This window comes from Epinephelus lanceolatus, chromosome 3 (genome assembly GCF_041903045.1).
Source record: "Epinephelus lanceolatus isolate andai-2023 chromosome 3, ASM4190304v1, whole genome shotgun sequence".
Classification (NCBI taxonomy): domain Eukaryota; kingdom Metazoa; phylum Chordata; class Actinopteri; order Perciformes; family Serranidae; genus Epinephelus; species Epinephelus lanceolatus.
Genome location: NC_135736.1, coordinates 42,225,811 through 42,253,377, shown reverse-complemented (window position 1 = coordinate 42,253,377; position 27,567 = coordinate 42,225,811). Strand labels below are relative to the sequence as shown.

The following is a 27,567-nucleotide window of genomic DNA, read 5'->3' as shown; positions in this document are numbered from 1 at the left end:
CCTGCTTTGTTTCCCAATAGAGCTTTTCAGATCTCCACACAAGGCTTAAAGTATTTACAGCGCTGCAGTCTGCTTTTCCTCTAGCAAAGCCTCCCTGAGGACGGCATTACAGCTAATGGGAGAGATATGGCCAAACAGATGGAGCTGGCATGTTGCAGAGACCCATCCAGTGTCTCTGAGACTTTGAGATGCTTCCTAGTTTGTTTGTTTATTTTAGAGAGTTGGACAATTTTTTAGGTTAAATCTCAAATATCATTTCCCTCACAGGACTTAATGGTTTAATTGTGAACCAAGTTCCAAACTGGATGGTGTCATTTGTAAAGAATTAGAAGGGTGAGGAAAATTCCCCTGAAGAAATGTGACATTGTGAATGTGCTGTGCCGTTAAAAGAAGTGTCATTTTGACTTTTTAATGGAATATACAGACTTCTGGTTTCATTTTTTCATTCTGAAAATGTTTATTTTTTTATTTTTCATAATCAAGTGTCTTTCTGTTGCTCAGTGATAGAGAACAAAAGAGACTTGGTTAATGAAGGAGAAAATACTGTTTACAAATACAGACACACATACAAAATTCAGCCCCAACAGCATGAGTGGTAGCACAGATTTAGGCTATAAAGACAGCTATTATACAACTATTTACATGAACTGCTCTGCAGTTTGAAGTCTCTCTAAGGATGCATTTAATCATCAAAACCTGAATGCATTTATACATTTGGTAATAAAGCACCTTTAGTTTTCATTTTGATATGTTGGGTTGTATGTTTACAAGGTCAGTTCACCAAAATTACAAAAAAAAGTGATTTCCCCCTTAACCCTAGCTGTGCAGATGATCTATTTACATTTAAAGGGTTAGTTCTCCCCAAATCAAAAACACATTTTTTATTCTTCGTGCTGTTAAACAAATAAGATTGTTTTGGTGTGAGATGCCAAGTGTGGGAGATATCGGCCGTAGAGATGTCAGCCTTCTCTTAAATATAATGGAACTAAATGGCACTCAGCTTGTGGAGCTCAAAGCGCCAAAAATACTTTTGAAAAGACAAAGATAATCCACAGACCTTGCTGTGGATCTATTTTCTTCCCAAAAAACTACAAGCACCAACTGCATCACTGCGCAGAAGGAAGTGTGCATCTACTGCTAGCTCACCTAGCACCACTGGGCTAGCTACCGATACAGCTCAGCTGCGGAGGACGCCATTAATGTTTACATCTGATGCTGTCACAAGCACAAGCCTCTCGTCCATGAGTAGATGCACATTTCCTTCTGCGCCATGATATGGTTGCCAAGTGTAGCTTGGTAGAAAGAAATAGTTCCTACATGAAACTGCTCACAACAAGGTCTGTGGATTATCTTAAACCAAGTCATGACTTCTGGAAAGAAACATTGCTGTTGAGTTTTTCAAGTGTATTTTTTTTGGCACTTTGAGCACCACAAGCTGAGCGCCATCTAGTTCCATTATATTCAAGAGAAGGCAGACATCTCCATATCTCTGATATCTCCAACACTCGGCAGCTAACACCAAAACAATCTAGACTGATAAATAGCACCACAGGTAAGTGATAAAACATGTGTTTTTGATTTGGCATTGCACTGTCCCTTTAATGCTGTTTTTAGAGTTTCAACAGTTTTCACTGTTTCTTCAATAGAAAACAGCCTGTGTAAAAAATATTGACAAGAACCAAATTATGTTAAATGTCATTTTTTAATGCTTTGAATTAAAAAAAACCCAAAATCTCTATTATAAGTCTTCTGGTTTGGTAAATCAGCATGTATTTAGGAAGATATTTAAGGTTCAGAAGTGTTTGCACATGGTGCAGGATCTGACCTAATTAGCCACTGATGTTACACACATGTGATGCACCAGGTGAACAACAATTGAGCTGACACAGGGAGGATGAATTCTTTATGTTCACAACAATTTAAGTTATCTACCATACTTAACCATAAACTAAAGCCTGCCCTGCCCACATCAGCAGTGGCCTAATGCATTTTCAGTTAAAACCATCCATCCATCTTCTAACCGCTTCATCCTCTTGAGGGTCGCGGGGGGCTGGAGCCTATCCCAGCTGACATTGGGGGAGAGGCAGGGTACACCCTGGACAGGTCGCCAGACTATCGGAGGGCTGACACACAGACAGACAAACAACCACACAAACAACCATTCACACCTACGGACAATTTAGAGTTATCAATTAACCTAATCCCCAGTTTGCATGTCTTTGGACTGTGGGAGGAAGCCAGAATGCCCGGGGAAAACCACCCCATTAAAACCAATTCAATTTAAAGTCACATAACCAAAGGTTTACTCATTTCTATAAATAATTGAAAAATATCAATTTCACCTCCTGTGCCAACAATAAAATATTTGTGGCCACCTGAGAGCTACTGTGGACAAAAGATAACTTTCCTGACCACTTTAAAATTGTGAATTAAATCCAAAATAATAACTGTAATTTAAAAGCTTTTCTTTCTTTTTTTTTTAACATAGGTTACCAATTTCCTTAAATATTTTCTTCCACTGTTATCATGACATGCTTGCATCCATTCAGATCTACTTGGCTATTAGAAATATGGACACACAGACCCCTGGCAGTAAAAAGAGAACATACCCCACACAATAAGAAGGACTATAATTGAGGTCAGGTTGAGGCCCAGTTCCTCGGAACCAAGTGGACCTGTGGAAAAATAGCTTGCAGTATCTTAATGTGTTAGGTACATTAGTATAACATTAGTGTATCAGAATGACATACAGATATTCATCTAAAGGCTTAACAACTATTTGAACTCTTTTTGAATGTCATCAGCCTGTTATCAGTTGTTATCACTAACATTATGATACTTCAGATGAGACAAACTGCACTTACCAGTAGGCCAGAAGGTGCAAGTAATGTGTATGTTTGTTACATGGTTTAAGTTTTGTACGTAAGTTTACTTAGAGTATGTGTGTCACATATATTAGTGCATTCTGTAAGTTATGTATGATAAAAAAAACCCTCAACACTAGGTGGGTTTCCATCCACCTATTTTTATTCGCATTTTCAACAATTGCGAAAAGAAACTTGAATGGAAACGCCAGAAATTCAAAAAAGGGCCGAAATATCGCAAAAAAGTTTTTATGCTTGGAGGGGGTGGAAAAGTCAGCATATCGATATTAGGAAAATGCAACTTTTTGCAATGGAAACAGATTTAGCGAATAAACAATGACGTAGGCTACTGAATCCTACTTCTACTTCACACACACACCTGTGTGAACTTAGAGAGAGGTAATTACTCCAGTGTCAGGTGAGTGTAGGCTATTTCACAGCTTACCTGAATAGACTGGATGTGTTGAATACCGCTGCATCATGTGCGCTGCCTGGTGTACCAACACAGACATCACAGCATTAAGTAGGCTGCGCTGACAATGCTGATATGAGTGTGATGAGAGCTCTCGCAATAGCCAAGAAGTTCCCAAGGAATCTCTCCATCTCGTCGTAGTCATGGATGTGCTAGTAATTGTTTACATCAGTTGTGGACATGAGACGCTCTCAATGACGTCATCTCACGGCGCCCTCTTCTTCTACGGGTGTTCTTTTGCATTTTATTTTTCATGAGAAGCGCCACCTTCTGCTCGACCTGTTGACTCCCAATACTCGCAAAACAATAATGAATGGAAACGTGTATAAATTTGCATTTTCTTTTGCACATTTTCACAAAATTCGCTTAAAATTTGCGATACATTTGGATGGAAACCCAGCTACTGACTTCTGGTTTCACTTGGTACATGAACAGCAGTCTCCTGGATGAAAGTCCTGTGTTTGTCTGGCCAATCCACCCACCCCGAGCTCCTCCCTATGTGGACTTTGTTGCTCTTTATACTTCCTCCTTTGCTCCCATCATTATTATGAAGGCTTCTAGAGGCCGCCACCTAACAATAAACATAAATATACTGTAGGAGGTAATCTATGCCACAGATGACAACTGACAGCAGCCATTTAATGGGTTAATAATATTTAAATCAGTTGATTATATGTATGGTTAGACACCATCAGGGGTGAGTGGGACGATGTGTTTTTGCAAATTGGGTGAACTGACCATTTGAAGCTCGATGTTTTTCTAAAAGGTACCAAGGTTTGTTCGAGGTGTGACAGCAGTCTGTCTGAACACATTTTAATCTGACAGAAACTCTCTATTCATAACACAGATACATAATTGATTGCACAGATGTAGAATTCCTGATACATGATACAACTTGTGTTAAAACACAAAGTCCCTGAAAGGAGTGATCCAAGAGGAAAGTAGCACAGCACAGCAAGTAGGAAAAAGTGATTTTCTTTGTACAAAAGTGTAGTGCAAAGGAAGTCATTTAACATTCTTTCCTAATTGTGTGCTGTGCTACCTGTCTCTATTTTTTGTTCCTTTTGATTGTAATATTTTTAGGGCAGTCCTCATTTAAGAAAGCACAGTAAATTCCTCTCCAGGCTGAAAGGGATTTACAATAAGCACCACACTTGTATTGTCCTCTGTAGTTCTCCTGTCTTAGCATAAAGCAGTATCCATGGCAAAAAGATCAAGTAATCCCAGCCAGAGATTCTGCCACTCCTCTCATTATTCCCTTTGTCCCATTCTCACTGGATGCTAGGTGCCACCAGGTATCCATTGAAGGTGATGTAAACATCCACGTCGTCACTGTAAATGGCGTTCTCCCTCTCCCTCTTGTAGAGTCGGACCCAGACCTCGTCGTTCAGTGCCAGATCCATCATAACACTCTGGCTCTGCATGATGGACCTCTCACTGGGCTGAGCGTACAGGATCACCTGCTCCTTGTCGTTGTGCATCAGGTGGAGGTAGGTCTCCTTAAAGTTCCAGGTGTGAATGTTAACGTTGAAGAAGTAGATCCCTGGCACGTAGCAGTAGAACTTGCCCTTGAACATGTTGAAGTGCCCGTGGAGGTTGACGAACACCGTGTCGAACACCAGCGCCTGGTAGTAGTCGATGCTGTGCAGGGACTTGCGGCGTCCCACTGAGAAGGAAGAGTAGGGGATCTTGCAGGCGTCTCCAGGTGCACCCACCTGGCCTTTGGTGCCTTTAGGGCCCATGGGTCCTCGGTGGCCGGGAGGTCCCTCTAAACCGGGCTTGCCAGGTGTACCCTTGTCACCTCTGTCTCCTTTATCACCTGCGTGGACAGGAAGGAACACAAGTGAGTGGTGCAGACAGAAACATCTGGAGCATAATCTTTTTCCTTTTTTTTTAATTTAACTTCATTGGTGGAAAGTAACTAAGTACATTTAAGTATGCAGAACATTGAAGTACTGTTCTGAAGTATGTATTATAAGCGGCTATGGAAATGAATGAATACTGGTACTAGTAAAGGATCTGAACATTTCTTCCACCTCCTTTTTACTTGAGTGTAAGTAGGAACATTTTAATATTTTAGCTTCTATGTTTTTTTTCATAGAGGAAGAATTAGATATTGCTTGCTGAAATAACACTGACATCCCTGTTTTTCAGTTGAGATGTTAATTAGTTCTCATTGTGCCCAAAAACAGTCAGCGCTGGTCCAGACTACATGATTTCATCCCTAATTGTCTGTAGTGCAGCTGTTATTGACTAAACAACAGGTCCAAGCTCTTGTTACAAAGCAGTCAATTCATTTTGACATGCACATGATGCCATTAAGCCTTTCTGTCTTTTATAATGGTTAATAATTTCGGAAATGGACATAAATTTCAGCAAAGCTTTCACGTCTTACGTTCCAAATCCTACTCATAAATCTGAGGTAATTTTGTTGAACCAGTGCTTATCCTAATTTTGTGCTCCTTGTAGACTGTGAGACAAAATGTTCTGACAGAGATGTGTAAGGAGGATCTGTCTGGAAAATGTGTTCAGGTGCCAGGAGTTTTAAAATGCTGAGTCAAACCCTGTTTTATGTAATCTATGACCTTCATTGGCATCTACTGAGGACCAGTAGGAACTGCAATAACATTTATCTACGGTAATTTATTTCCGCAAGAGGAGCTTGTAATGCCAAAGGGTATCAAACATCACAGTAATAGGTTACAGGTGAGATTTTAAAGTCTCAGGAATCTTAGCACCTGTCTGGAAAGTTTAAATATAGCTTTTATCACCAAGCTTTACCAACAAAAACTGAATCCTTATACGAGACAACTTAAGTTTAGTGTAAATTAAAGGGTATTAAAGGAACAGTGCGTAGGATCCATTGGATTTCGTAGAATCTTGCGGTGAGGATTTCTAATTGTTATGTATCAAGCTTGAACTCCTGGTTAATATTCCTGAAGTGTTCATTGTTCAGGACATTTTTACCGAGAGCTGAATTATGTACAAAGGTTTCTTCCTCTCCAAAACAAATGGACCAGGTGATCAAAACAGGTAAAAACACTGAACAAAGCAGTTTCACATTTAAGTCAGTGTTTCTCTGACACTGCTTGGCTCCTTGCAGATGGGCCACTAGCTAAGCACCTGCCAATGTGCGCTCACCTTTTTTCTCTGATAATTTAAGATCTAAACATTAAGTCGGTTTTTACCAAAAGCCGAATTATCCGCAAACCTGAAGATTTAAACCAGTAAAAATGCTGAATAAAGCAATTTTACGTTTCAAATAAGTGTTTTTCCTATGCTGTTCAGCTTTCGGCGGAGGGGCTACTAACTACAGTGGCTGTCGCGAAAATGTGAATGGCTCTATCTAAAGCCAGTGTTTAGTTTGTCCTTTCTGGGCTACTGTAGAAACATGGCAGTGCAACATGAGGATATCCATGTCATATCCTTGACCCACTCCCTATTTAGATATAAACGGCCCCTTCTACGGTAACAAAACATGAGGATTCTTATTTACACTAAGAAAAACATACTTATTATATTATTTTCCATTTCTGTCATTATATATCTCTAGACACTGGACTGAAAACTGATTGTGACTTTGATTTTTTTCTGATAAATTCTCTTAAATCCTGCGCTAAATAAACTATTTACAATCCAATTGGATTATTTTGAAAAAAAAAATAAAATAAAAAAAAAGCTGAAAACAGGCCTCTTTTTCTGAACTTATGTTAATTTCATTTTTGGGAGATTTGTGATTATGACACAAGAGTGATGTACACAAGAGGTGTTGGTGTTCAGGCATTAAGACCAATTCCCTTTTTTATTTTCATATTTTGTTATGTTGCAGACTCATGCTAAAATTATCAATCTACACAAACTTCCCCAAAAACCGGATTTTAGAGATTTTTGCAAATTCACTAAAAGTAAAAAACTGAAAAATCACTGACATAAGTCAGACCCTTTGCTACTACTCTTGAAATTGAGCTCAGGTGTTTCCCATTTCTCTTGATCATCCCTGAGATGATTCTACACCTTGATTGGAGTCCATCTGTGGTAAATTCAATTGATTGGACATGCTTCAGAGAGGCACACACCTGTCTAAATAAAGGTGTCACAGCTGACAATGCACATCAGAGAAAAAACACATGAGGTTGAAGGAGTTGCCTGCAGAGCTCAGAGGTATCAAGGCACAGATCTGGAACTAGAACAAAAAAAAAAAGTTCCCAAGAGCTGAGTGACCGCTGCAATTCTTAAATCCTTGAAACATTTAAATATATGTTTCTCCACCTGTTCTCCACCATTTCATTCATTTACTCAGATTCACATGTGGTACTGTTATAATTGTTAGTTGGAGGTGTTAGTCCTCAGTGGCTCTCTTCTTGTTTATATCCTGCTTCCAAGTTGGATTCTGTTTTGCTGCCACAACAACCAAACACTGTTTGTCTGCATGGATTTCGAAATTCTATGTGACTTGACAGCACGCTCTGAAAATGATTAATGGGCTTATGTATGTTCGCTTGTCACCACTCCTGACTGAAATGTCGCTGGTTAAGTGAACATTTTAAGGGTTTGCTATTGTTCAAAGGATACAAAATCCTCTTTGCTATGAAAGTGACAAGTGACACTGCTTATTGGACTTCATAAGCTCCATCACCGTATCAGTGCGGAGCAGCTGGAATAAAAAAAGCCCCTGAGCTAAGCAAACACTTTCAATGATAAACAGAAGCAAATAAACTGAGAAACACAACAGACTATAATAGCTGGAGGAAAAGTGAGTGACAGGAATTTTACCTGGGTAAAATTTAAAACTCCATGGATGTAAACCTTCAGTAAATATATAAAATATTTAGCTCTTTGAGAGAAATCTCTCTATGTAGGTCCTAATGCAGTCATGAGTTAAACGCCTCTGGGTTGGGTAAACCACACAGGAAGAAGCCACAGTGCTGCCCTCGCTTCCTGGACACCCGAGGTAAACATCAGTGATCCTCTGTACAGATGCACAATTATCTGTCCAGCTGTGACCAGTATCCACACAAAGAGCCCTGGGGAGAGTTAAAGCAGTTTCCACAAACAGCAGCTTAGCAGCACCACTACACTAGAAGGCCATATATGGCACCTTTGTCCTGAAAACAAATAACTTCATGCTCACCTAAACTTCTGACCAGATAGAGTGTATATAATGAGAGGTTTGAGTATATAGCATGAAAGTCAAACTATATAGAATGAAAGTTTGAATATATGGAATTAATCATAAATGTTTATGTAGAATGGACCTTATATAGAATCTAACTTAAATATATGGACTATTGAAAGTCAGAATATATGTAATTAAAGTTGGAATATATGGAATGAACCATAAATGTATATGAACTACGGAAAGTCAGAATATACATGATGAAAGTTGGAATATGTGGAATGAACCTTGGATGTATGGAATCAAATTTACATATATGGACTATGGGAAGCCGGATAGAATGAAAATTGTAATATATTGAATGAACCTTGAATGTATGGAATTAAAGTCTGAATATGTGGAATGATCCTTTGAATGTATGGAATACAACTTGAATATATGAACTACAGAAAGTCAGAATATTTATAATGAAAGTTGGAATATATGGAATGAAACTTGGATGTATGGGTTGTAAGTCTGAATATATGGGATGAACCTTTGTATATTTGGAATAAAACTTGAATATATGAACTATGGAAAATCAGACTATATACAATGATGAAAGTTGGAATAAATGGAATGAGCCTTGGATGTATGGAATTAAAGTCTGAATATATATGGAATAAAACTTGAATATATGAACTATGGAAAGTCAGAATATATACAATGATGAAAGCTGGAATAAATGGAATAAACCTTAAATGTATGGATAAAACCTGAACATCTGAACTATGAAAAGTCAGAATATATATAAGGAAAGTTGGAATATAAGAAATATACTTTGAATATATTCAATTAAATATATATACAGACTGAAAATTAGAATAAATGGAATGAACCTTAAATGTATGGATAAAACTTGAATATTTGAACTATGAAAAGTCAGAATACAGTACAGGCCAAAAGTTTGGACACACCTTCTCATTCAATGCGTTTTCTTTATTTTCATGACTATTTACATTGTAGATTCTCACTGAAGGCATCAAAACTATGAATGAACACATGTGGAGTTATGTACTTAACAAAAAAAGGTGAAATAACTGAAAACATGTTTTATATTCTAGTTTCTTCAAAATAGCCACCCTTTGCTCTGCTTACTGCTTTGCACACTCTTGGCATTCTCTCCATGAGCTTCAAGAGGTAGTCACCTGAAATGGTTTCCACTTCACAGGTGTGCCTTATCAGGGTTAATTAGTGGAATTTCTTGCTTTATCAATGGGGTTGGGACCATCAGTTGTGTTGTGCAGAAGTCAGGTTAATACACAGCCGACAGCCCTATTGGACAACTGTTAAAATTCATATTATGGCAAGAACCAATCAGCTAACTAAAGAAAAAAGAGTGGCCATCATTACTTTAAGAAATGAAGGTCAGTCAGTCCGGAAAATTGCAAAAACTTTAAATGTGTCCCCAAGTGGAGTCGCAAAAACCATCAAGCGCTACAACGAAACTGGCACACATGAGGACCGACCCAGGAAAGGAAGACCAAGAGTCACCTCTGCTTCTGAGAATAAGTTCATCCGAGTCACCAGCCTCAGAAATCGCAAGTTAACAGCAGCTCAGATCAGAGACCAGATGAATGCCACACAGAGTTCTAGCAGCAGACCCATCTCTAGAACAACTGTTAAGAGGAGACTGCGCCAATCAGGCCTTCATGGTCAAATAGCTGCTAGGAAACCACTGCTAAGGAGAGGCAACAAGCAGAAGAGATTTGTTTGTGCCAAGAAACACAAGGAATGGACATTAGACCAGTGGAAATCTGTGCTTTGGTCTGATGAGTCCAAATTTGAGATCTTTGGTTCCAACCGCCGTGTCTTTGTGAGACGCAGAAAAGGTGAACGGATGGATTCCACATGCCTGGTTCCCACTGTGAAGCATGGAGGAGGAGGTGTGATGGTGTGGGGGTGTTTTGCTGGTGACACTGTTGGGGATTTATTCAAAATTGAAGGCACACTGAACCAGCATGGCTACCACAGCATCCTGCAGCGACATGCCATCCCATCCGGTTTGCGTTTAGTTGGACGATCATTTATTTTTCAACAGGACAATGACCCCAAACACACCTCCAGGCTGTGTAAGGGCTATTTGACCAAGAAGGAGAGTGATGGAGTGCTGCGGCAGATGACCTGGCCTCCACAGTCACTGGACCTGAACCCAATCGAGATGGTTTGGGGTGAGCTGGACCGCAGAGTGAAGGCAAAGGGGCCAACAAGTGCTAAACACCTCTGGGAACTCCTTCAAGACTGTTGGAAAACCATTTCAGGTGACTACCTCTTGAAGCTCATGGAGAGAATGCCAAGAGTGTGCAAAGCAGTAATCAGAGCAAAGGGTGGCTATTTTGAAGAAACTAGAATATAAAACATGTTTTCAGTTATTGCACCTTTTTTTGTTAAGTACATAACTCCACATGTGTTCATTCATAGTTTTGATGCCTTCAGTGAGAATCTACAATGTAAATAGTCATGAAAATAAAGAAAACGCATTGAATGAGAAGGTGTGTCCAAACTTTTGGCCTGTACTGTATATATAAGGAAAGTTGGAATATAAGGAATATACTTTGAATATGTTTAATTAAATCTGGAACATACACACTGAAAATTACAATATATAGAATGAACCTTTGAATATATGGAATAAAACTTTATTATATGACAAGTCAGAATATGTATAAAGAAAGTTGGAATATATGGAATGAACCTTGAATAATTATAATGAATGTTTAAATATGTGTATGGACTGAAGCTTGAATATTTATGATTAAAGATGGAGCATATGGATTAAAAGTTTGAATACATAAATTGAACTCTGAATCGATGAAATTAAAGTTTGAAATATGGAATGAACCTCAAATAAATGGAATGAGACTCAATATATAGAATAAATATTTGAATACATGGAATGAACCTTGAATATAAAGAGTGAAACTTTAAATAAATGAAATGAACCTTTGAATATATGGAATGACAGAATATATCAAATGAAACTTTATTATTTATTATTGAATGAAATCTGACACCATCAAGATACTGGATCAATTGTGTGTTTTAACATGATTTATCAGTATGGGTGTTCCTACAAGAAGTAACACTGTGACTGAGTCAGCACAAAATAATCTTGTAACAGCAATTCTAAGTAATGAAGAGATAATGAACACCCTGGCGAATGCACGCATGGGCCAAAGATATCTTAAGAATCTATATAATATGAGATCTCAAGGTCCAGACTGCAAAGTGAAAATCTCAAACAAAGTTATGTAATTGTATCTGAACTGCACTTATTTTAATGCTGTGTAAAATATAATTTGATCCTGTTGATGTAGACATAATGTCAAAATTGTGTGGGTGCAGATTTGCCTTTGTCCATGAATGTAGGTTCTGGTTTCTTTTGAGATATTTGGCTGATTGCTCTCTGAAATTGAGATTGGCTCACTGACTGATTGTGGGTCACACTGTTTAAATCCAATCACCACAGCTTTGTGGGAGCAAATCCAACTCAAAGCAGGCTTTATTGTTTTCCAGAGAGCAGTCAGTGAGTCAGTGCAACACAGAGAGGAAAAAACGTGTTTGTGTGAATTATTTGTGTATATTCCAAGAGCACAACTAGATTTGCTCCAAGGTCAGTGTGTTCCTTTGTGCATGAATACACATGTGTATGTGAATACCATATGTTTCTGTGTATTTGTGTACGTATGTGTGCTTCCCGCCACATAAGCAAGTTCAGTGCCAGGTGAAAGTGCCTGTTAAGACCTCCCTCATTGCACAGCTGCAGTACACTAACGCCGTGTACTTCATTGCCTCATTTGTAAGAAGTGCAACAATTAAAGGTTCTTTTTTTAAATTTCCATCCAAGTTATCCAAGACCTTGAATACTAGGGGAAAAAAGGATAGCTAGAGTTCAATTTTCCTTGTGATCCCTCACTGGCTTCCCACCAATGAAAAATCTGACCTGATCGTGGCCTATGTGGCCCAATGGAAAGTGCTGTTTCACTAACAAAGACATTCTGTGATACAAACTGTGTCCAACACATCAAAATTTTACTTTGATTTCATCAGTGGAAAAGTTAAGAGTTCTTCTGCAGAATGAAAGGGCCTTCATGGCCTTAAACTTTGCTTGTCTATTAGGATATGGAAAAATAATCTAAGGGTGCTTTCACACCTGCCCTGTTTTGGTTCGGATCAATCAAACTTAAGTTCATTTGCCCCCGGTTGGGCAGGTGTGAACACAGCAATCACGCTTGGGTGCGCACCAAAACAACTGGACTGAGACCTTGAAGAGGTGGTCTCGGGCTGGTTACAACCGAACTCTGGTGCGGTTCGTTTGTGGTGAGAACGTGTTCCGACCTGGATCTGAACCAACTGCAGTCACATGACACATTGTTTGGGTTAAACATGAGCACGTTACAGTCCTGGAGGATTATTAATGTGCACCTCCTCCTGTACTGCCTTAATATGCACATTCAGCACATCCAATGCATCAAAACATTGTTTTCTAGTTGGAGCCGCGCCTCGTTTTCAAACTGTATGGTTTGACTAAAATGAACAATGACAGTAATTTAGTCCACGATGAGCAGCGCTAAAATCAACCTGCGTAGTTGTCCCTCCATTGTGACATTAGAAAGTGTCACATTTATCTTGCAAGTGTGTTCTTCTTCAAGATTTGCTTTACTTCCTGGATTTTTCCCACATTAAAATTCTGACCAATCAAGAGCAACTTTCTTGCGCAAGACATTTTTTCTGGTCCAACTGTAAATGCTGCCGTGAGAACATGAACCAACTCTAGGCAATTATGCAACTCTGTGACAAAATTAGTCACTGATTCGAACCAAAGCAAGACAACTCTAGGTCTGAAAGCACCCTAATTGTGTCTTTACTTATCTCCTTTCAGTTAAAGTATTGTGGTAAATCACACAAACTGACTTTGGTTCTATCGCTATAGAATATTTGCACAACTTCTTTGTAAACATGCTTTTAACTGTTCCTGCTTCAGGTTGCAATTTTTAAAATTGCATTCTATATTGATCTGAATTTGATTTATCATTCAGCTTCAGTCTCTGTGTATTATTTTTGTATGTGTGTGAAAACAAGAGAGGGAAAGGAAAATGTTCTTTTCAGAGTTCAGCAGTTGGACTGGTTCGGGGGTTGATGGCAGGTCAGAACAGACTTGGCATGTTCAGTTATCAAATGACGAGCAGATAAAGTGTGATGACACATAGCTTGGACAGCTCTAGTTGAGTTGGCTGCTAAGGCTCTGATATTAGATACACATGTGCAAATCCCTCTCCAGCTGTGATTGTGCATCTCTTGGATATCAAAAAATACTTGTATTTTAATCCTTTTTCTCTTGTCACATTTGTCTATCTCTCTGTTTCTCCCCTGTGGAAACAGACTTGTGCATACAAATATGGCCAAACAAATGCATAAACACAATTATTTTCTCATACAAACTGTCACAGATATGACTGTGACAGGGTTGACTGTGAGTGCATGGAATTGAATCAATTATGTGTAGCAAGTAAAGGTCATATCGGGTCGATGCGGTTCCTAGTATCCTAAGACCTGACCAGCGGGCTTGAGTCAGGCCGAACAGAAAATAAATTCCATCTTATATTGTGGTTGCTTTTATGTTGTTTGTAGATGTTAAGTTGAAAAAAGGCAACCCTTCGACCCTTTCAGGTTCACTGAAACTTGGCTTTTCAGGCTAATAAAACTTTTGGAGCTATTATCCAGTGTGAGCACACTCTTTTTGTCCTTACAATTTCTTCAGTTCATGGCTTACATAAATTAATTTTTTGAAATACATTTTCTATGAAAGAGTCTGTCAAAAGCTACAAAAGAGTTGTTTTTTTTGAGTGGTTTCAGGTTGTGTCTAATTTTCTTTACAGTCTCCTTTTTTTTGGCTCCATTCCACTTACAAGGATAGTGTGCCGATTTTCAACCAGCTCTGTATCATGACCATGTGGGTAGTATGAACTTTGGTAAGCTTCCCTCCATCATACCAGCGTCTAGATCTCCCTGCCCATCTCTCAGCTCAAATTATCTGGCAGATCATGCTTCCTGCATTTTCGTAGCCTGCCACTGCGGACTCAAAGAGTGACTCTCTCTATCAAACTCAGGCCAAACTCAGATCAAACAGTAAAACTAAGCAGTGCTCTCAGAACACTGCACTCTGAGAATGCAGGGTTACTCGTGATGCCTAAAGTCTCCAAAAGTAGATCAGGAGCCAGAGCCTTCAGCTATCAGGCTCCTCTTCTGTGGAATCATCTTCGTGTTGCGGTCCGGGAGGCAGACACCATCTCCACATTAGAAAATAGACTTAAGACTTTACTCTTTGATAAAGCTTATAGTTAGGGCTGGCTCAGGTTTGCCTTGGACCAGTCCCTAGTTAGGCTGACATAGGCCTAGTCTGCCGGGTGACCTCCTATGATACACCAAGCCCCTTTCTCCTTCTCTTTTGCTTGCTCTCAGATTCTGAAGAGTTGGTTCTTCGTCATTTGCTCACATTCATGTCCTAACACTGCATATTGCTATCTCGGCTTAACTGCATGTCACTAACTCTGCTTCCTCTCCAGAGCCTTTGTGCTCCACTGTCTCGCAGGTTCCCTTGAATCGTGGCTACGCCTGGATCATGGGTCTTGGTTACGCTGCTGTCGTGGTCCTGCCTGATACCAACTCCTACTGCCTTCCCCGTTAAAGGGTTTTTTTGGGGAGGAGTTTTTCCTTATCTGCTGTGAGGGTCAAAGGACAGCGGGATGTCGTATGCTGTAAAGCCCTGTGAGGCAAACTGCGATTTGTGATATCGGGCTTTATAAATAAAACTGAATTGAACTGAATTGAGTATGTACTACCAAGATTTTGTTACTGCATTGTCTATTTCTCGCCTAAATTGTCCTCAGAAAGATATTTAAGCTTACCATTTATCTATGGCTCAAGATCGTTTGTTAGCAACCAACCGCCATGTTGTTGCCTGTGTCAAAACAGACAAGCTCACATTATGTCACCCACCAATAGGAGCGATTTACTGATCCAGCGCAGCGCAGCGCAGTGCATTCTTGTAGTTGCAGGTTTTTTACCTCTTGAGCAAAAATAATTACCACTGTTGTTTATTTTTCTGTTGTCTCTGGTCATATAGCACCAATTTCAAAAGCATTTGTGTTCTAATGCACTGACAGACTAGTTTTATGAAAAGACCTTCTTCCAGCAATAAAATACTTCTTTATCCATCAATGCATGGTTACACTTCTGCAGCACTGTTCCATTACAACATACATGGTTACTCCTCTGATTAAATAATCGCCTTGCTGACACACAGCCATCTGGAAAACCAGAAGCTGAGGTCTGATTAAGGAAATGTAGCATGAATCAGGCAGATAATAACACGATATGTGGGGGGGATAGTTTTTGGTGAATGAACATGTAACTGCAAACTCTGTGTTTCTGCTAATAGAATAAAAGACACACAAATAAATGACTAAGACTGACTAGTCATTGCATCCTGCAGGATCAGGACACAAACTGGAAACAGAAAACTGGGGAACTGCCGAACAGACAGGAAGTACCATTCAGCAGTACTCCGTAGCTAACAGAAGCTAATCCAAGCTGTGGTACCTTTGAGGATGGTCATGTTGATGACAGTGCGGACCTCTGGCATCTGATATTGGGCCGCGGCTGCAGGAGACTCCTGGTGATCGCAGCATCGCCTGCAGAGTCTGGAAGGCGGTCTGGAGGGGGATGGGACGCAGCAAACCAGGGGGAGAAGCAAAAGCAGCCTCAAACACACCGTCAACATGGCTGTCACAACCTGGGAGGAGGAAGAGTGGAAAAGTTATGTGTAGGAGTTGAATGTTTGTTCAACTGTATGTCCATATGAAGTCATAGCATAATACATTATATTTACAGTGAGGGGCTTTCTTACTCTCCTCTCCAGAGGAACTTCTACAAAGTCCAACAAGCTAAATCCTAAAAAAAGAAAAAAACACCCAGACCAACAATTTTGGGTCCATTCTGTGGTTTGGTGTTTTTTTTTTAACATTCCTGCTGAGAACTGGCCAAGTGTCAAGATATTTCCATGACAAAGACAGTAGAGTTTGAGGGTTTTCTTCTCACAAATTGAAAATATTTACAGTATTCATGTAGCTTTGCTAGCAGTCAGAATCAACAAGCAAACTTTTGTCTTTTTGGACTCGTGATTTTGCGCTAATGCACAACAATCAAACAGAGAAATCCAATGTCACAAAACACAGGACTTTCCCTGGCATTCAGAACAGTGTGAAACCAAGTGAACTTTGATTCATTTTAACTTTCAAGGACTTAAAAAAACAGCGATATGAAAGTCAAAGCCACAGATGACCGACTGTCTTGTGACCCAAGAGTTCTCATGTGGGATCCAGAGGAATTGGATTAAGAAATATAACCCCAGGAGAAAAGCTATAGATTTGGGAGGGAGGGAGTTATGTGGCCTTCTATATGTGTGCACACATGCACACCTGGACTCGATTGGATGTGAAAACATCAGCAGTGTTTTGATTCTCTCTGCATAAGCTCACAGTAAGATGCCCTTTCACATACATTTCCAGGGAAAATATGTGCTGCTGAACCTGTTACCCTTGACACACACACATTTCTCTCTGCTTGCTGATACACATTTCTGCAACACCACTAAAAACAAATAAATAAAAATTGAAAATTGGCAAAAGCTACTAGATTTCCTCATTTGACTTCACTGAAAGCTTTCAGCTGCATTAAGCAATAATGAGACTTTGTAGAACGAGAATCTAAGGTTACAAAGACATTTATGGTGCAGTGTGGCAACGTAAAATAACATAATACAAAACATATGGCATTTACTTGATGTACCCAGAATGCCTTGTCGTATACTGAGTGCATATGTTTCTAGGTAGTATAATCCTCAGGGGGCTGGAACCTCCAAACCCAGTGTGTCATAAGAGACCATGTGATGTGGCATAAAACCCAGCTGGTTCAAAAAGTATAAGTCAGGGGTCGGCGATCCTCTTTGATATTAAGTGCCGTTTTTAAATTTTCATGTTAATCACTGTGCTGTATAGCTTGAGGCATTGGTTTTTAGCAGCATATTTTATATATTACAACAGCGATTCCAATAAACAGTCCTCCTCCAAAAATAGATAATTAGCGCATGGCGGCAGATCTTATCATGACAGGCTACAACAAATAAATGAATGCATCGGAAATCCTGCACTTAGGGTGCTTTCACACCTGCCCCGTTTGGTTTGGCTCAATCAAACTCAAGTTATTTTTCCCCCTAAGTGCGGTTTGTTTGGGCAGGTGTGAACACAGCAATCCCACTCAGGTGCGCACCAAAACAACAGGACTGAGACATTCTTGAAGAGGTGGTCTCGATCACCTTACAAACAAACTCTTGTTTGGTACATTTGTGGTGAGAACGTGTTCCGACCTGGATGTGAACCACCTGCAGTCACATGACACATTGTTTGGGTTAAACATGAGCATGTTACAGTCCTGGAGGATTATTAATATGCACCTCCTCCTGTACTGCCTTAATATGCACATTCAGCACATCCAATGCATCAAAACATTGTTTTCTAGTTGGAGCCGCGCCTCGTTTTCAAACTGTGTGGTTTGACTAAAATGAACAATGACAGCGATATAGTCCACGATGAGCAGCGCTAAAATCAACCTGCGTAGTTGTCCCTCCATTGTGACATTAGAAAGTGTCACATTTATCTTGCAAGTGTACTCTTCTTCTACGTTTGCTTTACTTCCTGGATTTTTCCCACATGGAAATTCTGACCAATCAAGAGCAGCTTTCTCACACAAGATATTTAATCTGGTCCGCTTGTAAATGCTGCCGTGAGAACATGAACCAACTCTAGGCAATTATACAACTTATGTAACAAAATCAGTCCCTGATTCGGACCAAAGCAAGACAACTTTAGGCCTGAAAGCACTGTTATTGCTGGTGTGCCATTAGTTAAGCTATGGCGTGCCAATGGCAGCATATTGCATATATCTTCATGCATATGTGCGATACTAGATGTTAATTGCTACATATGGTGTGATGATTGTAAAGTTTTATTTATGTGGCTATAATCAGTTTTTTTTTAATATATTCCAAATGGATCCTGTGATTACTTGACAATAACATTGGTCCCTTACATTCATAAACCCACAAAAAATAATTACCTAATTCTGCTTTTTCCCACAGCTCTACAGACTTTCACAGTGTAACATCTGTCTGATCATCATGTTGGTTTTCCTGCCTGCAACTTTACTGTTTTGGTTATGTGACCGCTTCCCTCCTAGCCCTGCTTTTGGTCACAGCAGGATGCTGCTTTCAGCATAAAAGCTCTAAAACCCCACTGTACACTTCCTCAGAATGACAGATAGACAAAGTTGCAAAAGTAGCATTTAGCAGTTAAAGAGCCAGATATTTCCAACAGGGGTAAAAGGTGATCAAAAATATGAGGGGAAGATGCAATTAGTGATCCACATGTAAATTGTCTCACCAAAATATTTGAAAACACAGGCCTCAAAACCTTTAATCTCCCTCAGATTTCTTCAATAGGTCTTTTAAAGGTCAAGTGTGTGGGATCTAGTGGTAAATATTGGCAGAAATCAAGTATAATACATTATTAGTATGTTTTCTTTAATGTATAATCACATGAAACTAAGAACTGCTGTGTTTTCATTACCTTAGAATAAGCCATTTCTAACTACGCACAGAGTGGGCCCTCCTTAAGGGAGTCCACTATTTTGTTTCTACCAGGGCTCAAAAGGGGCAAACCATGCACTGATGCCTGGGTAGGGCCATTTGAGTATTTCCGTTTTCCCATCCTCCTGTTTTCGTATTGGCCACCATAGTTCTCCTACATGCTTGGTCCATAGGAGAAGTTTCAGTTGGTTGCAATCTGCAACCTCACCACTAGATGCCACTAAATCCCACAAACTAGACCTTTAATACAGTGGTTCCCAACTGGTGGGTGGCAGGTCCATTCTGAATGGACCACACGTGACTTGCAAATGTGTCAAATTTGTAAAAATCACTTTATTTTGAAGAACAGTGAATTTGTGGCACATAGCTTTTAAATTGTAGGTGCCATTTCCTGCTGTAGAGTGAGTGACTAATGGAGAGCTACTTGACAGAGACAGCAAACTAGCTTGAGGACATGGGCAAACACAGATATGACGCTGAATGTATTAAACTGCGTCTTAGTCTAATGACTAAGGAGAAATCTGGACCCTGCTACTGGACTAGTTGGAAACCACTGCTTTAATACAAAGGTTGATAGCTACATAAAATCATTAAAGCTGTATTTATGTATTTTTTTTGTCCATACGGGCAGAAAAACTAAAAGACATATTGCTGTTTTTATTAAGTTTTTAGGAATGATACATAAGCAAACAGTTGCCTGATTACATATAATCTGACGTCGAATTGCTGGTCACCTGACGACAAATATCAATCCAATATCCTTCCCTTTTATCTTTCTTTTGCTTTTTGACCAACTCCTGAGAAAAACATCTTTAGATGCTCGATTATGTTCACCATTCTCTAACCTTGTCTGTCTGCTGTTCGGTGCTGGGCAGGCAGTGTACAATGGGTTTATCAGATTTTATTTGCTGAAAACAGCTGCAGGGTGCTGTGGGGAATAGCTGATGAGAATGGAATTTGAAGACCATGCAACCAAAACAATAAGCCAAAACAATTGCCTGAGAAACCCTGGCTTTCTATCCTGTGTTCTCCAGCTTTATCTGTCTTTCATTCCTTTTGTTTTTTTCAGTCTAAAGTATATCTCAGTTCTCCACTTTCTATCTCCCTTTCTTCCACTTTTCTGTCTCCATCTATTCCTCGCCGACCATCTTCACGTTAAGCCTCTGAACTCCACAAATATGTTACAAAAATCCTCTGAAAAGCGAGATGTAAAAGTGAAACAAAAACAAAAGGCGGATATGAGAGAGAAAAAATAAACATGGGAGAGAAAGATGAGAGAGATAACGGAGAGATTCCCGAGGGCTTTTACAATGATGGATGAATGTTAACTGGATTTGTGATGATGGATGGAGCATGACTGTGAGAAATGAAATGACTGGAACTCTGGCCGCCATGATATTTTTATCCAGCTGCTGATAGTAAAATATAATCAAAACAGTTATTATCTGAATCTGCTTCAGTATCACAGCCAGCCAGATGTCAGAGGACACATTTCTGCTCACTTATGGAACATATTTGAAATATTAGTTCAGATTCATCATTTTTATTTGCATGACCCACATACAGTACCCATGATTATCTGCAATGGCCACAACTAAATTATGGCTTCAATTAGTTGGTTACAAACTTCATAAACCATCAAAAGTACACAAAATAAATTGCAGTATTCGTGTCATAAAGACAAAGGCATGAGCACTGAGTGGTTGTTGCAGCCCCATAGTGCTCACATTGGACCAAAAATTGCACCGTGTAGGAAAGATAACAGGTTACTTGGATTTCTTTCTTTTTTTTTCCTGTATGTTTTAAGGGAAACACGTCATCAATGTGTGTCAAAGCCCACTCACCCTTGAAGCAGGAGCCATTATTTCAACAAAACTGATTCAGGAGCAAAGGATGCTGCAGAGGAAATGTCTTCATCTGTGTGGAGGGTATGATCCGCTGCATATGGTGTACAAACATTATAGATGTTTTAACAAAGCTGATATACATTTGGTGCATTGCAGTTGCACTGGGAAGTCGGGGTATCCAGTTGAAAATTCAAAATCAGAAAGTTGGAGGAGTCTCACCAAGCCCGACCTAAAAATCCAAGATGGCTCTGCGATGCTGTATGCATCAGCAGTATTTAAAGCTGTAGTAATATACTGTTTGTAAGCACCTCTGTCTTATTTGTGTCTCATTTAAACAGTTGTACACACAGTCTCGTCCAACCTCTTTGTGTGGACATGTTGCTACAGTGTTTGTGTGCATAAAATATGGCGTTGTTATCAACTAGTATCGCTAACAATGGCTAATCTTGATCTTTCAACTTCTTGTACTGGAACACAATTAACTTGTATGTGATGTTATTCCCAGCTCGGACCCGACTTCTGAGGTTAGTGGAATACAGCATTTGACAGATTTATCTTTGCTGCCATTTTGTCCCAGTGACCAACCATGGTACTGCAAACAAATTACAAAGACCGACCAGTGCTAGTGATGTCCAAATAAGCTTCATGAACCACCAGTTGTCTTGACTGAACCCACTAGATGGCGCTCTTGGTGGAATGAAAAAGGCTCAAGGGATGGTAATGCAGCTTGGTTTTAACTAGCAATGGCCAAATAACACTTCATGAACCATTTCCTTTATTTTCTGAGTCCACTCCGGCACTCTTTGTTCAGCAAAGGGTTGAAACCAAACTGCATTGCCATCCCTTGAGCCTTTTTCATTACACCAAAAGCGCCATCTAGTGGGTTCAAAAAATAAAACTGGCTGTTCATGAAGCTTCATTTGGACATCACTACCGACCACCATTACAAAGAAGATATAAAACTGAATGGGCAGTAGGGAGAGACCAATATGGATTTTTTAGGGCTGATGCTGATACCGATTTTTTTCCATCACCCTTAGCCGATGACCGATTATGGACTGGCGATTTTCTTGAGCCGATATTTGGGGCCGATACTGCTTTTGCTTCCTCAATTTACATAAAAAAAAATGACACAATGATAACAAATATTACAGGTCTCAAGTTTAAAATAAGAAAGATTTATTGAACAGTAAAAAATACTAAAACAAGATGGAAAGTTGAGGTAGAACAGGTAGAATGTTGTTATTATTATTATTATTATTATTATTATTATTATTATTATTATTATTATTATTATTATTATAATACATTCAAATAAAAAAAAGAGTTCAGTGCTCTTAAATCTTCCAGTAATGTCTTTATAAAATAAACAAATATTTAAGCTGAAGCATAAATAAAACAACAACTACTGTACACAGTAGGATTCAACAGCTTTGTTCAACTTAACCACATACTTTCAAATGAAAAAAAGTGCCAGAGAAAAATAAATCCGCGAACCCACGCGCGTATCAGCTGATGCTGATACAAGTAAAAAACTCAAATATCGGCCTGATATATCGGCCGGCCGATGTATCGGTCTATCCTTAATGGGCAGCAGCTTGGAGTCTGGTATCCATTTAAAAGAATACATCCGTGACATAGGCTTTATAGAATGGGATTCAGCCATGTTTCTGTTACTTTACATCCATCTTACATCAGGCTCATTAACATTTTCATTACCAATAAGTGCCAGAAATGGCTGCTTCACCTAAAAAAGCCATCGAGTACATGTTGGCCATGCATGAGACTTTACATACTGTAAAACTTCACAAAAGTCTTGTCCCAATTAAACGCCCAGTCCCTTTCACTGTCCCTGTGTGGCTGCACATTTTGACAAATAAGCGCCTGTCTCAATTAGACGCCTGGTCTGGTTGCCAAACAGTTCATTTTGTTTGTTGAAGTTCTTCAGATGTATAAAACCAGGTTGTTGGCTACCTCAGATTATGTGTCAGTTTCTCGACTACCCTGTAAGTTATTCATATTCCTTTAGTCCATAAGAGTCCTCAGATCAAAAGAATCAAAAGGGTTTTTCATACAAATTAATCTAAGTTGTGAGTATAAACTATAAACAGCAAAAACTAGTGTTTGTATGCCGGGTGCCGTAATTCTTGACTCTCTCTCTCTCTAGCCCTTTTCAGATAGGAATTGTGCAAATTTGCAGGAAAGCCCAATCAGTCTTCTTTCAGCATTGGCAGTATAAAAACAAAATCAGGGAGTGCAGCAAAATGTTGCCTACCTACTTTTCTTTATACAGAATGCGCCTTTTTCGGGGCAATGGGGGGCGTGAGCAAGTAACAAAACATGTAGCTCAGCGTGTGACGTAAACAGTGATGTGGGAGGGAAGCTGCGGCTGGTCAGTCCTTCAGCGATTCTCTCGTAAGTCGGCTGTCCTTCACCGTCCCCGTCATCTCACGGTTAATGGCCTCTTCGTTTGCGAGGGCAAGGAGGGCGTGCAATTCTTTGTCTCCCCATTGGCTCATCTTTACAGTGTCTGTCAGGTTTGTGTTTCCCTCTTGCTACTAGCAACTTATTCTTGCTATCAGCTGTTTCCTGTTTATCCACCGCCAGTGGGTCGCACATGCAGCATCATCAACAGCTCCTCCCACAAGTCATCAACAGCCCCCCTGGAAGGCCGCCCCGTTCTGTTTAAACCAAAAAGGTTCTGCCAATATGTCTACCCTACGAGACAGAAAATTGAGCACCTCGGATCAACTCGCCAATCACGCTCGCAGCTTGCTGGCTGTCGGGGCTAGATCAAATGAATGATTAATAATTGGTATGTTATCTGAAGCCTAATTTTATACAAGTAATATTCATACTAGTTTAAATAAATATTTGATTATATTTCTCGTTTATTTCTTTGCTGAGCAACAGTTTTGTGTGAAAGGAATTGAAGGCCTGTCCCACATATAGGCCCATTAACTTCAGTGATTCAAGCAAATAATAGCTGGGGCTATTAATTGTAGTTTAACAGGTATACTTCTCAAAGACGAAAATAAATAGGGAACGCATAGGGATACCTGCAAGTCCAAACTAGCAAGCAAAAAATACTTTTAGCCTACTTACATATGATTGCTCTAATTTGCCCTGCCTTTGTGCAACGTATACATTTCACTGTCTGTTTTTCTCAGAACCTAATAATGTCAAATGATCCCACACACTGATTTCTTTGAAACTATGATCATGGATATGTTGAAAGTCAGGTTGCAGCGGTATACTGTGAAACGTATGCTACCGTGGTATGAAAATTGACCATACTGTGTACATTTGCTTATGTTCGGTATTGACAAAAAATGCAACCTGACAGTGAATCTCATCTGTGCATCTCCGTTCTTCCTCGACTGTCTGATGAAAAAGAGAATTCCTTTTGTTTCCATTCTCTTACGGGGAATTGTAACATATAATTTTAATAAGAATAATACTAATAATTGTGTAACACCGTGATATTTTCTGAGACATTTATTGTACCATGAAAATCTATCTATATTTATTTTCCACACCGTCCATGCATGAGTAATACCTGCTGTTTATAGATCTGTTGCAGGCTAGACAGACAAGTTTTGCAGGGGAAAAACTTCTTACTCATGAATTGTGGTTAGAATACATTGTGACAACAAACATTAAAATAATTTCAGCCCTTCTTAGAAATAGATTCCATCTCTACAACAGATTAAAAGATTTCACAGTGTGTTTGGTAACTTGATATTTCCTGACACCTCTGTGTGACAGGAGCTGAGTTACTGCCAATTCATTATAGCTATCCTGACCTCGTGTTACCTCATCAGCCCTCACCCCTCCTCAGGCTTCAGGACCCCCCCGGAGCCGTGTGCACAATTTGCACTATAGTCATGATGACAACATGCCGCTAATCAACTGAACACACACAGCCGCGTAATAACCCAACCACAACACACATGCAACACTCATAATGAAAACGTTTAAGGAGCCACGTCTACAACGCCAGAGCATCAGTTTGGCATGCAACTGCGCTCCGGATAAACCACACACAACTCAAGTTACAGAACATGCACACACACACATGCGCGAGCGCCGTGCGCTTTGAGAAACGTGTCAGTGAGCCGGCGCGTGAGACCGTGCACGAAGATGTTAGAGGTAACTTTTCCTAACAAAAAAAAAAAAACCTGCTGCCGAGTTGGCGACTTGTGAATAACTTCTTCAATCCTGCACGTCTCTGCAAGCACGCAAACGCGCCGCCGGGTGTTTCTTCTTCTTCTTCATAATTTTTTTATGCAGCTCCGGAGGGTTATGTTGCAGAGTCGCTTCGACCGCGAGACGGATTGTCATAAAGTCGTTGTCACATCGTGTCAGAGTGTCTGGTCGCTTTTTCTTACCTGGTGGAGTTTCACTGAAGTTGAGGAGGAAAAAGCAGGCTGCTGGTGTCAGACTGAGAGGAGGAACTACTGAGGAGCAACCTCACTCTCATATACACTCTCCCTCCCTCTCTGTCTCTACACACACACACACACACACACACACACACACACACAAGACACACACACCTTTACTCCCTCCCTCATCAAAGAAAGTCAACACTGTCCTTCTCCCCCATTATGTCCCCTCTACCCTTTTCCTCCTTTTCCTCCATCTCCTGTCCTCCACCCCTCCTTGCACACCATCACTCTTACTGAAGACACTGCTGCACCTCCATCCAGAAGTTTCATTACAGAGAACATGAGGGAACTGTCATCACCCAAACAGAAAAGCAGGTCAACTCTCCCTTTCCACTTTCCCTCTCTTTTTCTCCTCTGTCCACAATTTACTTTTCTGTGTCCATGACTCAGATTCTGGCCCGTTAACAACCGCCTTTCCTTCAATTTGTCCCGTGTCGTCCAATTCCGCATGCCAAAAATAACTACATCATATCACCTCTCCTGGACTCCCACTGTAAGTTCTTAAATCATGCTGCAGAAGCTTCTTTTATATTGCTGTCGTTTATATGAAGCTGTCATCCCTTTCAGCGCTCTCAGCAGATTCTCTTCCCCTCTGTGTAAAAGACCCTGTCAAGATAATCTGGCTCAGAAAATAAAAAAAATGAAAGAATTTGAAGAGTAGTACAGACAAAGTTAATCAGATACAGATCGCAAAACTGTGTTTGTTCCTCCCACACAGAAATGTATTTTTTTCTGAATTAAAGTTAGTGCTTCTCTTACTGTACTTTACATCCCATCTGTAAGTCTTGGGAATTTCAAAGAACGATCAGCTCTGAAACACATGGTGTTCCTTTCCAGATGAATCCAGCAGACAATGCCGGATCTAACATCTGGGTGACCTCTGTGCCTAGAGTCCCCGTCTGCCAGTGGGAAATAAATATATAATATGAAATTGAGCATCCGCCACATATGCACTTGTATTTGTATATAAATGGAAACCTTTGCCAGAACAGACAGCTGTGATTTGTTTGTTGCTTAATACATGTCCGTATGAAGGAGAGGTGTGTAAATCCATGCACAGTATTTAGCATGTTTGGGTTGGGAAAAGAAAAAAGTGGAAACATCCATTGAGTGATACAGTAAAACATTCAATTCAGTTCAGTTCAATTCAATGGAACTTTATTTATCCTGAAGGAAATTGTTGTGCAAGACAGCTTCAAATTACTGTAACAACCACAATTTGAACGATTCACAACCAGTATCACCCAGACAAGCAATTGGTTCCCTGGATCAGGGTCACTCACTGAGCCCAGTTTTAGAACAATACAGTATGAAATGTCTGGTAAAATATACGAGATAGAAGTTTCTCTACAAGCCTCAAAAGACCACGAGGACACAGCGAAGATTGCAGTGCACTGAAGAGTACTGATCATGTTTAGTACCAGCCTCAAGCAATTTCACTGTCGTAGACAAATTTCCAAAGTCAGAATAAACTCATGAGCTTTACTTTAGTTATAGTGCGCTCCTGGATCTCAATTATGCAAGGTCAAAACACACAGGTTAAAAATTTGCCCCTATTATTTTCCTTTTTCTGTGTGGTTTGCTGGGTGTTCTGTTGCAGACAAAAAAGCTCTTCAGAGAATCATCAAGACAACAGAAGAAGTCATTGGGTGCCCCCTCCCCTCACTGCAAACAGACGCACTCTCTCAAGAGCCAATAACATCATTGACTGTGTTTACAAGGTCTTTAGTATCCCGGCTTTGAGCATATACGGGACATGATGTTTACATGGAACACAGAGAAACCCGGTTATTCATATCAGTGTATACATGATAAATACCAGTAATCTGTTTTCTGATCACTGCATCCTATCTGCGCAGGCATGTGTTACGTCTTTTACGTCTTTTGTTTACAACAGATTGAGCGGGAAATGTGATATATTTATTATATTTAGAAGTAAGACAAAAATGAGTGGCTTCTAGCGGGCTTAGTGTTAGTAAATACTCACGTCGCATTACAGCTATGGCTCAACCACTTGATCTTCAGCAATGGGAGGAGAGAGCGACAACAAATATTGAATATGTCACCTTTGAT

The 27,567-nt window shown here is 39.8% G+C and overlaps 1 protein-coding gene across 2 annotated transcripts; it reads right to left on the bottom strand.

The window, feature by feature from the left end:
• Positions 1-432: 432 nt before the first annotated feature.
• On the bottom strand, positions 433-25,582 carry c1qtnf6b (C1q and TNF related 6b). 2 transcript variants are annotated; one of them, XM_033623571.2, is made up of 3 exons: positions 25,435-25,582; positions 16,094-16,286; positions 433-5,155 (listed from the first exon to the last, which is right to left on the bottom strand). In XM_033623571.2, exons 2-3 carry the CDS (start codon positions 16,272-16,274, stop codon positions 4,608-4,610), a joined length of 729 nt encoding a protein of 242 aa, XP_033479462.1. In that variant the 5' UTR covers positions 16,275-16,286; positions 25,435-25,582; the 3' UTR covers positions 433-4,607. The 2 variants fall into 2 exon arrangements, with proteins under 2 accessions (XP_033479462.1, XP_078022518.1); XM_078166392.1 differs by lacking the exon at positions 25,435-25,582 and adding an exon at positions 25,225-25,421.
• Positions 25,583-27,567: the final 1,985 nt, after the last annotated feature.

What these genes read in the sequence shown, in the direction of transcription:
- c1qtnf6b (XM_033623571.2), bottom strand. Translation starts at nt 16,274, where the DNA reads ATGTTGACGGTGTGTTTGAGGCTGCTTTTGCTTCTCCCCCTGGTTTGC. An exon ending in CAACATGACCATCCTCAAAG is followed by an intron (nt 5,156 to 16,093) that starts GTACCACAGCTT and finishes CTGTCCACGCAG; the next exon opens with GTGATAAAGGAGACAGAGGT.